A 16,659-nucleotide genomic window follows, 5' to 3' on the forward strand; every position below is an offset into this window, starting at 1 on the left:
GGGAAACGTGTGGTGTGTCTTTAGAAAAAAAATAGTGGCTCTGTGTGCAGAAAAATTAAATTTGCAGAATGCAAAGCAGACCAAAGTTGTAAGGCTCGCAGAGGTGTCCTGAACCGTCTGAGCACGTGTTTGTGGTTTGCCTCTGAGGGTGTTAATGTTGCCTAAGAGCAACAGCCACCGAACTTGAGACAAGTGTCTACAGGGACTGTGATTCCATTTTCTTGCTCCCAAACTCAATAAACCAGACAACATTATGCATTGGTACAATGGGCCAAGCGCTCCAACGTCTGAAAGAAACGAGTCATCATAGAAACAAATAGCTCATCTTCTTACCTCTGGGATCAGCTGGAAAATTGCATTAGAAAAGAGAGTCCCTATAGCCAGTCCCACAAAATAGGTCAAGATTTTGGGAAAATATGCCTTCTTTATCAATGGAGTCAAAACCAATCCAAGGAGAGATGCCAAGTTAATTATTGTCACCGACAGGAAGCCGTAGCCCCAAACTGTGGGTCAAAAAGAGAAGAGAGTCAAACATAACCGAAAGCCAAGGAAACAAATGAGTTCTCATCATATCTTAAGCTTGAAACAAATCTCACGTTTAAAAGCTTGAAACCAAATGCTCTCAGTGAAAACTATACAGAAATTCAAGAACACAAACACAGCCTACTACTGAGCATTAATAGAATTCCTCCCTAAATCATCATGGGATCAAAGAGTTCCATATATTACAGAGAATTTGGAGAAAACCTAGGCTCATCTATGGCTCAAGGTGTAATTTGAAACTCAGTCTTCAAACCCACAGCCAGTGGCTCATCCCTGTCATCCTAGCTATTCAAGAGGGTGAGATCTGAGGATCATAGTTCAAAGCCAGCTTAGGCAGTAAAATCCAAGAGACTCATCTCCAATTAACCAGCAAAAAGCCAGAAGTGGAGCTGTGGCTAAAGTAGTAGAGTGCTAGCCTTGAGCAAAAAAGCTCCAGGACAGGGCCCAGGCCCCGAGCTCAAGCCCTAGGATCAGCACAATAAAAATAAATTAAAAATAAATTAATCAATTAGTTAATGTAAAAAAAAATCCTCATTCCTCATAGGCAGACAGATGCAGGGTGTTTCAGAGGACAGACATGCAGATGGGTCATCTTGGCTTGGCTTTAAGGATGGCACTGAGCTTGTTATAATCATTCACCCGCAGTCCTCTGAGAGCATCTTCTCAGAAATACAGCACCTCTTAGGCCTCCAGCCTAGCCACCCATGACCTGGAGTCAGCCCATGAGCACACAAGAAGTAGCTGCATGAGGAGAGAGGGACAGCCCCATTGCTGCACTCATCTCGCCAGATCAAGACCCAAATGTCCCAAACCATATCCCAAGAGCACAGGGCCTAATGCCCAATAGATAGCCGATACATCTCTTACAGTGAAGTGAACAAATGCTATCCAAAGTTCTTTAGCTAACAACATGTATGCCTAATTGTCTTTGGGCCTGAGCTTCCCTTCTTAGTACTAGGGGTGTTGGTTTAAGGCTATACTGGGAATGTGAATGAAACACGAATAGAAGCATCTATAGCCGTGTAGGCTGAGACATGATATGGCTCCAGGAACTGTGTGACATGTACCTTTGCCCACACAACACGCACAGAGCACAGGTTCTTATGGGAAAGCTGCCTCTGCACTGAGCTTTACACCTTTAAATGTCGGGCTACGTTTCCCAGGGGCCGCATCACGGAGTGTACAGCTTACACTAACTCCTGGCTCCCATGTAGGAGGCACTGGCTAAGCAATCTGCATGAGCCAAGCCTTCCCCTCAGCTCCCCACCAAGCCCTGAGAGATAGCACTGCCATGGCCTCCTTCGGCTTCAAGAGGAAGCGGGAGTACACAGCGTTCACCCAGGCACCCAGATGCAATGCTGGATTTCAAACCCAAACTACCTGGCTCCATCACACACCTTCATGAGCAAAACACTCCATGGCTGGCTCCTAACGAGGGCCCCTGACTTTTGCAAAGGCCTCAGAAACTTAGCAAAACTAGTTTTCAGTCGGGTGCTGGTGGCTCACACCTGTCATCCTAGCTAGACAGGAAGCTGAGACCTGAGGATCACGGTTCAAAGCTAACCCAGGCAGAAAAGTCCAGAAGACTTTTATTTCCAATTGCCTAGTAAAAAGCCCAAAGTGGAGGTGTGGCTCAAGTGGTAAGAGCTCCAGGCTTGAGTGAAAAAGCTAAGCAAGAGCATGAGGCTGGGAATTCAAGCTCCAGTACCATATCAAAATAAATATATAAATAAACCAAAACCCCAAGCAGTCCCTACAAAGTATTTTTCTTGAGTTATACCTCATGAACACAAAATTAAGATGACACGCTGTTAGGCCAAGCAACCCTATGTATAATTAAACAAACTTAGCAAGTGGTCATTAAGCTTAGATGTGGACCAAACCATCATTTCTGTTAACAAGGATCTTTTCTGTTTGTGGAGCCTGGAAAATGCACATGTGTGTGTGTGTGTGTGTGTGTGTGTGTGTGTGTGTGTGTGTGTGTGTGTGTGTGTGTGTGTGTGTGTGTGTGTGTGTGTAGTGAAAAGGACACATAACAGATGACACCATGTGATCATGAGAATCCACAATCACAGCATTACTCTGTGGGTTCTCCTTTTGGGAACATTTTTATCCAAATCACCCTAAACATCTCCGATATGCGCCTTGCATGACAAAGTTCCCATGGTTCTTTGTTTGAAGCTAGTGAGTCCCAATCTTATGTATTATAGAAATTTTATCACTTATGTGTTTATCTGCCTCATATACACAGAGATTCTCAAGAAAGGAGCTATGCTTAACTCCTCCTCTGTGCCTGGAGTAATGCATAGTAAATCTTTGCTATATGAATTCACAATGCCCTATTTTAAAGGACTCAGCAACACACAACTCGCCTTGCTTCCTTGGCTTACACACGTTTATAAGAACCACTTAGAAACTGTGGGAATGTAAGTCATTACACTCTGGTCACACTGCATACTTTCCTCTCACTGATTGCTTGGATATTCTTTTAAAAACAGAATTTTTTTTAAAAAAGGAACCATTTTTTGCCAGGCGCTTGTGGCTCACACCTGTAAATCCTGGCTACTTAGGAGGCTGAGATCTGAGGATGGAGGTGCTAACTCAACTCAGACAGGCAAGTCTGTGAGACCTTTATCTCCAGTGACACGTCAGGGTATATATAGGTCAGATGATAGGGCAGCAGCCTTGTAAAAGCAAAAGGTCAGCGCCTAGTCCCTGAGTTCAAGCCCCGGTTCTGTCAAAATAAATAAACCCATTTTTCCACTGAACTGGTGCACCAAAGAAGGCCTTCATATAGAGATGTCCCTTGGCCTCTACATGCACGCCCTGCTTTTCCTCTAGCAATCTGTTTCACACAGTGGCCTGCCTACTCTGGTGTGAACTCTGAGCAAGTTCCATAGATTGTCCGCTACACAAGTTTCCTCTAAGAACTCCATCTGCTTTAACTGATTATCACGTCAGCCCCCAGGAGACGCTATCCTCATTTTTCAGATTAGGAAATAGGCTTCTATAATTCCTCCTGTTCTGTAGATAGACAAATTGCCTGCTTTCAGTTTCTACTTGGCCAAATACAAATGCGAAGCTGCAAGGAGTAGAATGGCAGTTACCGATGGGAATCCACAGCCATAGGGTTTATGACAGTCAGCTTTTCCTTTGTCACATCATGAGTTGTTCCTTAACTTCATTAAGCTTCAGTTTCTTCATATTTAAAATACGTATTTTAATGCTGGGTGCCAGTGACTCACACCTATAATCCTAGCAACTCAGGAGGCTGAGATCTGAGGATCACAGTTCAGAGCCAGGAATGTCTATGAGACTCTTATCTCCAATTTACCACCAGAAAACCATAAGCGGTGCTGTGGCTCAAGTAGTAGAGCACTCGCCTTGAGCTGAAGAGCGCGGGGACAGTGCTCAGGCGCAGAGTTCAAGCCCCACAACCGGCAAAAAAAAAAAAAAGAAAGAAAATACATATTTCAAATACATACACCTATGCATGAGTACAAGGCTCATGTCTATAAGCCCAATCACTTAAGAGGTAGAAAAAGGGAGGATTGGAGTTTAAGCCCATGCAAAATGTTAGCGAGGCCCCCTTCTCAATAATAAGCCAGATGTGGTGATATATGTCTGTGGTCTCAGCTAGGTGGGAGGTACAGGAAGAAGATCTCAGTTGAATCCTGGCTGTGGAATAAAGGGTACTATCTGAAGAACAAAACAAGCAAACAACAAACCAAAATAAGGTGGCTCAGTGGTAGAGCGCTTGCCTTGCATGCCTGAGGCCCTGGGTTCGATTCCTCAACACCACATAAGCAAAAAGAAAAAAGCTGGAAGTGGCACTGTGGCTCAAGTGGTAGAGCGCTAGCCTTGAGCTGAAGAGCTGAGGGACAGCGCCCAAGCCCAGAATTCAGGCCCCACGACCAGACCCAAAAAAAAAAACAAAAAACAAAAATAAAAGGATAGAGTATGACTAAGTGGTTAAGCTCCTGTCCAGCAAGTGCAGGGACCTGAATTCAAAGCCCAGGACTTCTTAAAATTAATTAACTAATTAATTAAAATTAAAATTTAAAACTCAGATGAAATAGCTATTATCTGATAATTTTATAGGAATAAAATTTTAATTAATGTTTCTAGAATATGGCAAACATTCCATAAATACTGTTTATTATTATTTCTGAAAAACTTAGTAAACAAACCAACATATATATTTTATTTGCTTAGTTCATAGTTACGCAGTGCAAAAACAACAACAACAACAGTAATAACCTTGCAGCTGGAGTCCTGAGCTATCCACCCATTTCAGGAGTTCCTCCTTAACATCTCTGCTGCATTGTTACCAATTTTGCTGCACTGGACACTGTGATCTTCAAGTATTACCGTTTTGTGACCCTATAGTGGTATGAACTTAGTGCCTCATGCTCCTGTGGCTTGTTTGCTTAGCTGGCACTCTACTACTTGAGCCACCCCTCCAGTCCAGCTTCTTGTTGCTTAGTTAGAGATTGAGTCTCACGACTTTTCTGCCCAGACTGTCTCTGAATCTCAATCCTTCAGATCTTAGCCACTGAAGCAACCAGGATTACAGGTCTGAGCCACCAAAGTTGAGCAATCTTTAGGTATTCTTAAGTAAAATTCTGTGATTCTTCTCTGTTTTGCAAAGTAACTGCTACTATAGTACTCTATGAACTCCAGAAAATGAGGAAATTTAAAATCAACAAATTGTTGCTGAAATGTAATTCATTCCTCTTCTAGAGAATTTGTCATCAGTTACTGCATTCCCAATACAAGGCGACTTCAAAAATGAAAAATAATGTAATTATGCTGTCAATAATAACAAAAATGTTATGGAATTAAAAAGATCTCTGAGAAACAAGATGACTGTATCTGATCACTGAACTGTCAACATAAATGTGTTCAGAAAATGCTGGTGCCACAAACCCTTTGAATTGCTTTGATGTTGATTTTTTTATTCATTTAGTGAACTCAGACTTTATTAATCATCAGATATATCAAGAATTGAGTGTATATTATTTTTTGATGTGTATGCCAGAACCGAGATTTGAACTCAGAGTCTTGCACCTTCATTTTCAGCTTTGCTGGTGCTCTATTACTTGAGCCATGTCTCTGGTTCCAGACTTTTGCTAGCTGATTGGATATAAGAATCTCACAGATTTGTCTATCCAAACTGGTTTCAAACCAGGATCTTCAGATCTCAGCCTCCTGAGTAGTGGGTATAATTGAGCACTGGCACCCAGCTCATTATTTTTGAAAACATTTCCTTGTGTGAAAATAACAATAGTCAAGGGCCAGGGAATGGGTGTAGTCATGTATGAATGAGTAAGAAGATGGAAGAAATAATCCTCTCCCAGGTGCTGTTTTCAGTACTTACAGATAGCAATTCACATAATACTTCCCACTATTCCAAAAGAAATGTGCTAATATTGTTTCCATTATACATATGGCATAACTGGGCATAGGGACATTAAATAAGTTGCTCAAGATCACACATCAACACTAAACTAAAATAAGTTCACATCAATAAAACAATGGATTGCCAAATTAAAAGATGAGTAATAAGCACTCTGTCCTATTTATGTCCTCTCTCCACATATTTGGTGCCCTCCTGATCTTATAACTCAGAATTGTTGACTTTTCTACTTTATGACTTTGTAGTGTTCAATTCAGAATTCTCTCTAGCTTCCTTCTTCCTATCCTTGCCTCCTGAAATACAGTTCCTGAGCAGTTGAGATTAAAAAAAAAAAAAAAGTTGGACTATCAGTAATTAACTCCTCTGTGTACAGAGTAGGTTTGTTATTTTTGTTGGTGGTGGTTTGTTTTTGAAGCCCAGTTTCCTGGGACTGAGCATATGTTAGACATTATTTATTCAACAGGCCTATAAGACTGAATACAGCCTAACTTGTATGCAGGATAATATTCTGTATATTTTATAAATATTAAGTTACTCAACCATTATAGCAACTCTATGAGAAAAGAACTATTTTAAATGAGGGAACTAAGACAGGAAGAGGTTAAAGTCATCTGCCTGCTATCACTGGGAAATTTCAGTGTTTAGATTGAGCTTAGGCTTGGTGCTTTTATGATTCTATATGATTGGTGGGTGTTAGTATATTAAAGCATTTTCCCAATTTCCTTTTAGATGCAAAGTACTGACTGCATTAAACAGACTTGTACAGAGAAACACATACTCAAAACTATCTGAAAGAGCAGTCGTTATCCTAAATTGCTATTATTTCAAAATTGAAATTCTTAGTTATAAAATTGCCAGTCAGATTGATGAATTGAGCTGGGTGGCATATTCTTTAAGTACGTAAGATCAAGGAGCATGGATCGGAAGCTGTATAACTTTGGGGGGGCGGGGGGGGACAGTTGTTTTAGATACTGGTGCCAGGGCTTGAACTCAGAGACTGGAGTTCATGCTAGACTTTTTCCCTTGTGGATGATGCACTATCACTTGGGCTATGTTAATTAGTTCATTGGAGATGGAATCTCACAGATTTTTCTGCTCAGGATGTTTTTGAGCCATGATCCTCAGATCTCAGTCTCCTCAGAAGGTTAGCTTGAACCTACGTAAAATTTTGAGTCCACAAGTACAAGAGTATTATTTATAAAGTTTAAGTGAATTCCAACTACCCTTACTTTACATACTTGGAAAGGATAAATATTTTACCACGAGGGTCTTTGTCAGTTAATTAATTGAAGGCATACTGCAGAGAAAGAGATGTATGAACTTCATAACATACTGGCCCCTAGACATTTTGAGTGAGAGAGAGAAAACCCTTCTGGTACACATACCTTCTGAAAGGCTTGGTTTGGTTTTTCCCTTGAGCCTAGCATCACAGGGGTGGAAGTTCAACTGCTGCAAGACTGCTGGGCAGATGGCAGAGAAGTTTGAGCTGGTGATCAGGGTGGTGTTTGAAAAGCCATGAAGGGAAAAGATCTCTTCTGCCGATAAACACTGAAACAGAATCAACACCGGGGTGACACATACATTAAAATGGTAAAGGGATGCAAGCAAAGACCATATGCAGATACCTCATACTTCATGGAGTATTTCACAATACAAACTCATTACATCAAAGCCCACTGCAGAAATGTAGGGACACCTAAAATAGTGGAGCCCCTTGAAACCTTGAAACAAGCCAACCTCCAGAAGCTTGCTGTGTGAGTGTGTAAAATAAAGGCTTGACTGGAGATATAACCCAGTGATAGTATATTTTTCCAGCGGACACGGGTCCTGGTTTTTTCTTATGCTGCAGACAAATAAAGAAAGGAAGAAAATGCAGTTTAAAAGGTGGGTTGGAAGGGAAGTGTGAGAATGTTGGAAGGGGTGACATTGACAAAGATGCTCTGTATTCATAAACTGCTCTGTTGAAGGGCAGCTCCTTTGTACAACTACTTAAAGATAATACATTTAAAAAAAAAGAATGCCCCAAAAAAGAATGCATACATAAACAAATGAAATAAAGAAAAATGCACGCAAAGTATTGAAACGAAGGACTTGAAGGTGACTTTGTATTTTAGTCTTGCCTGTCACCTGATCCTTTTTTAGTTTGAATTATGAGGCGTTATAGGAATTATTTTCAGAATGCTCTTTATCGCTTCTTATAGACAAACACCTGCTTCTTGTAGCTTCATAGTTAGGAAATTCATCCCTCTTCTATACAGACATAATAATTCCAATTATGATAAACTGTTTTAGCATATTTTGTCAGTACAAACTATTGTTTACTAAAATCAGTATTCTTAGTGATTGTGGGCATGTAGAAATTCACTAACTGAATGAGAGAAAGCTATATACACTTTTAATATATTTTTATTGTGAAGATACTGTACATAAGGGTTATAGTTGCATGAGCAAGGTAATGAGTCCATTTCCTATCGAGCATTGTTACCCTCACCTTTGTTTTTCCCCTACCATCCCTTTCCTCCCCACCTCCCCAACTCCTCCCTCCCCCACCCCCTGCAAAGTTGCAAAGTTCATTTCCAACATAGTATCTTGTAATCTCGTTGCTACAATGGGTCATCCTGTATCCTTATTTCAGCATTTTGTTATTTTCCTTCCCCTCCCCAAATTAGAAAAATGTATATATAAGATACAGGACGCCGGAATCAAATACAGTGACAACAGGGGTTATACAACTCCCCTATGATCCAGCAATCCCACTTTTAGGCATTTACCCAAACGATCACAAACAAGGTCATACTAAAGCTACCAGCACAACTATGTTTATTGCAGCATTATTCACAATAGCTAAGCTATGGAACCAACCCAGATGCCTCTAAGTAGATGAATGGATCAAGAAAATGTGATATATATATATATATATATATATATATATATATATATATATATATATATATATAAAATAGAATTCTATGCCTCCATTTGTTAGGAAATGGAAAGACTTGGAAAAAATTATATTAAGTGATGTACGCCAGGCTCAAAGAAACATAGGTCCCAGGGTTTCCCTTATCTGCAATAACTAGTATATGTCTAGGACAAGCAGAAGATGTCAAAAGCTATGTACATATGACCATATAAGCTGATGCTAAGTGAAATGAACCCCAAAATAGGGACACAAGAGATTTTATCTTTCTTGCTGTATACATTTTTTCAAAGGCACATTCTGTTCTCAGACACACTTAAATCAGTAATTATCTTTTCACATTCTATTAAGAATATGAAGCCAGGCAACAGGGACTCATGCCTGGAATACAAGTTACTCAGAAGGCTGAGATCTGAGGATTGTGGTTCAAAGCCCGCCTGAGCAAGAAACTCCATGAGACTATTATCTCCAATAAACTACCAAAGAAACCAGAAATGAAGCTGTGATTCAAATGATAGAGCACTAACCTTGAGCACAAAAAGCTAAGGGACAGTGCCCATGCCCTGAGTTCAAGCCCCAGAACTACCAAAAAGAAGGAAGAAGAGAAGATGAAAGAAGGAGGGGGGGGAGGGCAAGGAGGGAGTGCAGGGGAGAAGGAGAAAGGAGGAAGAACGAGAAGAGGAAAGTTCCAGGTGCCCATGGCAGTGGAGGTATGGCTCAAGTGCCAGTCTTGAGAGAAAAAGCTAAGGAAGAGTGATGAGCTCTCCAGTACACACACACACACACACACACACACACACACACACACACACACACACACACACACACAAAGAGAGAGAGAGAGTAAAATAACATAAGTACTAATAAATGCCATAAGAATTTTATAGTCTGAGAAACATCCATCTGTTCAAAGAAGAGTCTGTCCTTAATAAATAGTTAGGATGCCAGGCACTGGTGGCTCATGCCTGTAATCCTAGCAACTCAGAAAGCTGAGGTCTGAGGATCACAGTTAAAAGCCATCCCAGGAAGGAAAGTCTGTGAGACTCTTATTTCGAATTAGCCACCAGAAAATTTGAAGTAGCACTGCAGCTCAAAGTGGCAAAGTGCTTGTCTTTAACAAAAAGAGCTCAGGGAAGTGCCCAGATCCTGACTTCGAGCCCCATTACCAGTTAAAATAAATAATACATACATACATACAATTAGGGTAGGTCTCACTCCAATTTCCTGTATGAGAAGCAGAAAATGTTTCTTTTCTTTTTTTCTATTCCCCCCCACACATATTTTATCCTGTTATACTAAAACACAACCTTGATAAACTAAATAATTAATTAATTAATTAATTAAAATAAATGCAACTGGAAAAAAGTTCTAAAGCCCTACTAAAACCTTAACTGTGTACTGTGATCTGAATTCTATCCCTCAAAATTCATACATTGCACCCTTAATCTCCAATGTGATAGCATTTGGAAAGGGTTCCTTTAGGATATAATTCAGTTTACATTCAGCAGGTTGGTTCTTGAAAAAAATGAATTTTGATTAGTTAACACTACCCAACCTATGTTATTTTGTTATGGCAACATAAACTAACACATAATGAATCATACTTAGAACTCAAAAGTTGGTATTAAACAGTTGATCAGAAGATATTTTCATTCTTTTCATAGCAGAAACAATAAAATTTCAAATGTCATTTTTGGTACAAGGTCATCATTGTTTGTAAAAAAAAAAATGGAAAAAATAATCACCAAATACACCAAGATAGATGTATGTGAAAAGCAAAAGCCAGGATTATAGTTACTTTACAGAAAGTGAACATTAGGGGTTTTTTTTTTTACAGTCTAAATGTGAATGAAAAGCTGTTCCCTATTCTCCTTTTTATTTTATTTTATTTTTTTATTGTGAAAATACTGTACAGAGGGGTTACAATTACATGGGCAAGATAATGAGTACATTTCTTATCAAGCATTGTAGCCTCCTATTCTCTTATTCAACCCACTCTCTCCTCTAGGTTCAGGGCTGAAGTCAGCTGTGTGCCTGCCATCAGCAGCCATATAAACTCAGTGTCTTACAGTCTTCTCTGTGGCTGAGATTACAGGATGCTCAACTATAAGCCAGAGAAAATAGCTGAGTAGCCAATCAGAAGAGAACGTGGATATAGTTATTTGTCACCATGAATTCACCCAGGAGCAGAATTGCCAATCCCAACCTTCACAAAGCCCAGGTAGTTCAGCCAGCCCCAGTGCCCTTCCAGGAATCAATATAGGAACACAAACACAAGGAAGATTTTCCCTTCAAAGAAGTCCTAACCGATTTGGACTTGAAGTTCTTCCAGCCATGATATTGGAGGAAGAGAGGAAGCTGCCTATAGATAATCTCAAAGACTTCTCTGAAATGACATCATAAGACTTCCTAAAACTTGATGACTCTTTTGTTTTGGTTTTTTTTTTTTTTAGACACAAACTGTGACAGATTGCTGGATTGGGAAGTCCACTTGCAAGAAACAGAATTTCTCAATGAAGTAAAATAGAAACTGGTAGAAACTCTAAAACTATATCTGTCACACATGGTAGCGCAAGTACTGCTTAGTCAGCCTTTAGCTTCCATTACGTATCATATGTGTAATACAGGTGCACACTAGATCACTCTGCAATCAATGTGGATCACTTACTGTGAACATGGGACAGGAGTTTTAATGCATGGCCTTTGCAGATGCCCTAATTTTCCAGTGGGCATCCTTAAAGACACTCTTCTATATACAGTTAGCAAAAGCGAACAGTAAGCCATGCATGAGTAGCTCATGCCTGTAATCTTTGACACTCAGGAGGCTCAGATCTAAGGATCCAGATCCAAAGCTATCTCAGTCAGGAAAGTCAACATGACTCTTCTTTCTAATTAACCAGCAAAAATCCAGAAGTAGAGCTGTGCTTCAAGTGGAAGAGTGACATTCTTGAACAGAAAAAGCTAATGGGCAATGTCCAGGCCCTGAATTCCAGCCCAGTAAGAAGTGTGGGGTGGTGAGAGGGAGGAGGAGAAGAAAGAGACAGGAGTAAAGTCAGATAATATAATATGATGCTATGAGAAGGCTTGCAATCTCCGTGATCTGAGACGCACTTGAGTAAAAATTTTAGCCAGGCTAAGTGACTGGGAATCATAATAAGTGTTCTGATTGATAAAGAAAGTCATGGTTGAAAAGTCATTTTTAATAAATGTTACGTCCATAACCTGGCAAGGTGGGGAGGTAAGTTTTTCCACTCTTTAATAATCAGCATTTTTTTTGCCAGTACTGGAGAGAGGGGTGGGTCAAATTTTGCCATGGTCTGGGACTGGGGAGAAGTCTAAAAGTTCACATAGCCAATAGAAGCCCTGCTGGGTATGGCTGCCCTCTCCCCATTCAGGTAAAGAGAAGGAGTTAAAAAAAAAAAACTTGTATAATGCACTTAGGCCCAAGGACAATCAAAGTTAGAAGAAAACATGAAGTTCAGTTTCTTTTTCTGGGTAATCAAAAGACAGAGCCATACAAACTTTAAACGAAGCTAAGAGTACTGGGTGTCAGTGCCTCACGCCTTATAATCCTAACTACTCAGAAAGCTGAGATCTGAGGATCTGAGATCGCGGTTCAAAGCCAGCCCAGGCAGGAAGAGTCTGTGAGACTCTTATCTCCAGCAAACCACAAGAAAACCAGAAGTGGCGTTGTGGCTCAAGTGGTAGAGCGCTAGCCTTGAGCTGAAGAGCTCAGGGACAGTGCCCAGGCCCAGAGTTCAAGCCCTACAACTGACAAACAAAAGAGAGGGTAACAATGTTTGGCAAGAAATGTACTCATTTCCTTACTGATGTAACTGTAACCTCTCTGTTCAGCATCTTTACAAGAAAAGAATTTTTAAGAAGCTAATAGCAAAGCTAGGGTTAGAATCCACATAGCAAGAACTCATATCTTGCCTTTTTGCAATTTCTTTACCCTTCCCTGCTCTGCAACCGCCTCTCCAGCTGTGGGTTGTTTCCCACTCCCCAGCAAGAATGACAGCTACCTTCTGGAATTTGCCATGTGTGGACCTGCAATGAAGACCTTCCCACGCTCATAAGGACAGTCGCCAGTTATTTACAGAGATGCCACCATGGAAAGATTTAATTCGATTTGTTCTCTTCTCACTTCAGTGTTTTTCCCCAGCTCTATCCTCTATCTCATTTATTATTCAGTCACCAAACAGTAACTACCCTCTGTGAACAAGGGCTGAGAATAAAACACAGTTCCTTCTAGGCACCTGTGTCTCATGCCTGTAATCCTAGCTTCTCAGAAGGCTGAGATCTAAGGATCAAGGTTTGAAGCCAGCCTATAAGAAAATTTTGTGAGACTCTTATCTCCAATTAACCACCAGAAAGCCAGAAGTGGAGCTCTTGCTCAAGTGGTAGAATGCTAACCTGGAGCAAAAAACCTCAGGGCAGTACCCAGGCCCTGAGTTCAATCTCCAAGTCTAGCACACATACACACACACACACACACACACACACACACACACACACACACACACACACACACACACACACACACACACACACACACATCAAGAAGCCATGTATTAGGAAGGTAAATTGTCCGAGGTCAGTTTATAAGTGTTAAAAAACAAAATACAAACCTATGTTTTCTCATGTCTTCTGATTTCTAAGCCAATGCAGTCTGCTGTGTCTTGACCAAACACTGCCAATAACTCAAATAATAAAGAGAAAATTTATACCATGACAGAGTGCATTTTATGGCACCAGTCACCTGAGTCATAAAGTTAAATTACTCTTCTACTATTTAGGATCCTATCCAGAGAGAAACAAACCTTATAAACAATCCCCCCCATCAAAACCTCAGCCAAGTTTTCACAGCTTGGTGAGAATAGGAGGAAATGAGAGATGGTCATGCTTTCTTACCCCCCAGTAAACACTCCTGACAATCCATCAAACAGGAAACTTGAAAGAGCCCAAAATCTACAATCCAGTAACAGAAGCCAAAGTCCCAGAGCCTAGCAACTGCTAACACTTTGGGGAAGGACTCTAAGAACACACCCCAACACCTGGATGCTTTGTTTCCCTATAACTATGTTAAACTAGGACAGAGTTTGTGCAGTTCCCCTTGAGGGCAGCCTGTTCATCGATCCACCAGAGCTACCATTATGTAACTATACAACTGTGAGACCAGGCTAACAGGGCTCCAGACTGGCTGGAATGAATCTAGAGAAGGAAAAGGTGAAGGTCCAAAATGATTATTTAATGGGAAAGAGGCTTCCGGAACCTTGGAGCTGGAATTGTCTTACCGTGTGCCAATCAATACAAATCGCACTAAGACCATCTGCCTGGCACACCATCAGGTTCCGTAAACATGTGGTGAATAAATGAATGAGGAAGGAAATGAATTGACCTCTCTTAGTTTCATAAAATATCTTTTGGAGCCATAATGCCTTTGTTGAGTAACTTAAGCAAAATGAAGAAAAAGCGAAGAAATGAAGTGCAGAAAGTCAGGCAGAGTAAGTATGTTTCGTATAAAATGACTGAGCTGGCCCCAGTGGCTATACCTGTAATCCTAGTTACTCAGAAGGCTGAGGGTCCCGGTTTGAAACCAGGCCAGGAAAGAAACTCCCTGAGACTCTTATCTCCAATTAACCAGCAGAAAACCAGAAGTGGTGCTGTGGCTCAAAGTGCTTAGAGATCTAAGCCTTGAGCAAAAGAGCTCAGGGACAATGTCCAGGCCCTGAGTTCAAGCCCCAGTACCAGCACCAAACACATAAAACAAAACAAAAAAAAAGGAACATGGCCAAGATCTAAAGAAAAATGTAAATAAATAACTGAAAAGGCTGGTTTGATTTTTAACAACTGTGAGGTCATTCTGACCCCAGAAATAAGTGACTAGGACTATTATTTTATGTCTTAGAGGCCCCTGAGCAATGTTGTATTGTTGTTAATATTTTTTTCAGTGCTAGCGATCCTACCCAGGGCCTCGTGTATGCCAGGGAAGAACTTTACCACTGAACAACCCAGACTTGGTTTTTCTTTCATACAGGTTCTTACGATGTAGCTGAGGCCAGCTGGGAGTATAAGTTTGCACTACCACACCCAGCAGAAATTGGTGACTGCTTGCTCCACACTCATGACAAGTATTCAAGGGAGGATTGAGTGAGGAAATCTCTTCTGGACTTTTTATTGCTGCAATAATTACAGCAAACTGGAATTTTACTCTTTGCTTAACACAAGTATAAGATGACTCATTCTCTGCCAACCTCCTCTTGAAGATTTGACTCCTTAAGCATTTCTTCAAAATTGATGCATTATTGTTTCATCAAGAAAAAGGACTGGACTTTCTGAGTTTTCACTGAAGAACACTTTAGAAAAAAATTATCTCTAGGCTGAAAATGTAGCTAATTGAATGACCCCAATTCTTGTTTCCCTGAAATTAATCCTTTCAGCTTTTCTTCAGTTTTTCTTATGCTTCTCAGTTAAGGCCACACATATTCCTACCGGTAACAAGCTCATACTCACACACGTGCACATCACCTTGAAATATGGATACTGGAGCTAACTGGTGCCATCTTAGCATCTTGGCAGAGGGTGGAGGATCACACATGCACTCCCAAGTGATAGACATGACTGAATTCCTAGAAGCAGATAGGTGGAGACTTGGACAATAGTCCTGGACCAGCCAGACCTGTACCATGAACTCATGAGACTCTTTGAACTCTGGAGCTTCCTGTGACCCTGCTCCCTGACCACGACTGTATTTAGGCCCTACCACCTCCACCGCCATTTTGTACCATGTCTAGTGACCCCTGGCTCTCCTCAGGCATCTTGTTTATCTCTCCATTAGAGTTGATCTGGTTTGTTGAGATCTTTTCTCTGCTCTTTTTTTACTAGCCTCATGGCTCAGTTTCCTAACAGTATTAACTGTATTCAAGGCTGCAGGTTTTGGGGAGACATGTGTCTGCTCACAGTCACTGACTTTCTAATAAAGAGTCTGGATTCAACCTCTCAAATATGGCTTCTCTGTATCTAGCAATCAAATTCCCATCTAACAACCTACACACTCATACATACTCGCATATACACTCACGTGTAAACATATACATTTTGCATATATGCTCACTCATAGAAATACACATACATACTTACATAAACATATACACTCATATATTCACATACACACCTACACATATATACACTCAGTCAAAATTCTTTCTCAAGAGCAGTTTAAAAACATTATTGCTGGGCTGTGAAGGTGGCTCAGTGGTAGAGCACTTGCCTTGCATGCATAAGGCCCTAGGTTCGATTCCTCAGCACCACATAAGCAGAAAAAAAAGCCGGAAGTGGTGCTGTGGTTCAAGTGGTAGAACGCTAGCCTTGAGCTGAAGAGCTGAGGGACAGCATCCAGGCCCAGAGTTCAGGCCCACAACCAAACCCAAAAAAAAAAATTATTGCTAATTAGAGGAGGAAGAGGAGGAGGAAAAGAAAAAGAAGGAGGAGGAAGATGGCAAGGCAGAGGAAGACAAGGAGGAAGAGAAAGAGAATTTGGGGGAATTGAAGTTATATATCAATCAAGCATTCTTTCATTCACCAAATATGTCCTGAGTACCAATACTATGCTCCACACTCCACATCCGGGCAAGCACAGGAGGTGACTGGCACCCCTCATGCCAGAGTCTCATATCACAGATCTTACAGACATTGTTCATATAAAATCAGAAATAATGCCAGAGTAGGGAAGTGGGAGAAAATTACAGAGGGTGTCACACTGTTCAAAAAGAAA

At 40.8% G+C, this 16,659-nt stretch overlaps 1 protein-coding gene across 4 annotated transcripts in view; it reads right to left on the minus strand.

Moving 5' to 3' along the window:
• Slc39a8 (solute carrier family 39 member 8) overlaps positions 1–16,659 on the minus strand; it is an 81,411-nt gene that overhangs the window by 26,576 nt on the left and 38,176 nt on the right. For all 4 annotated transcript variants that reach the window (XM_070022353.1, XM_070022352.1, XM_070022350.1 and 1 more), the window contains 2 exons: positions 7,348–7,510; positions 334–503 (listed from right to left, as the gene is read on the minus strand). In XM_070022353.1, the coding sequence (XP_069878454.1) occupies positions 334–503; positions 7,348–7,510 (333 nt within the window). The remainder of the gene's footprint in view (positions 1–333; positions 504–7,347; positions 7,511–16,659) is intronic.

The sequence above is a fragment of the Dipodomys merriami genome, unplaced genomic scaffold, assembly GCF_024711535.1.
Source record: "Dipodomys merriami isolate MVZ:Mamm:240054 unplaced genomic scaffold, mDipMer1.0.p SCAF_15, whole genome shotgun sequence".
In the NCBI taxonomy this organism is placed as follows: domain Eukaryota; kingdom Metazoa; phylum Chordata; class Mammalia; order Rodentia; family Heteromyidae; genus Dipodomys; species Dipodomys merriami.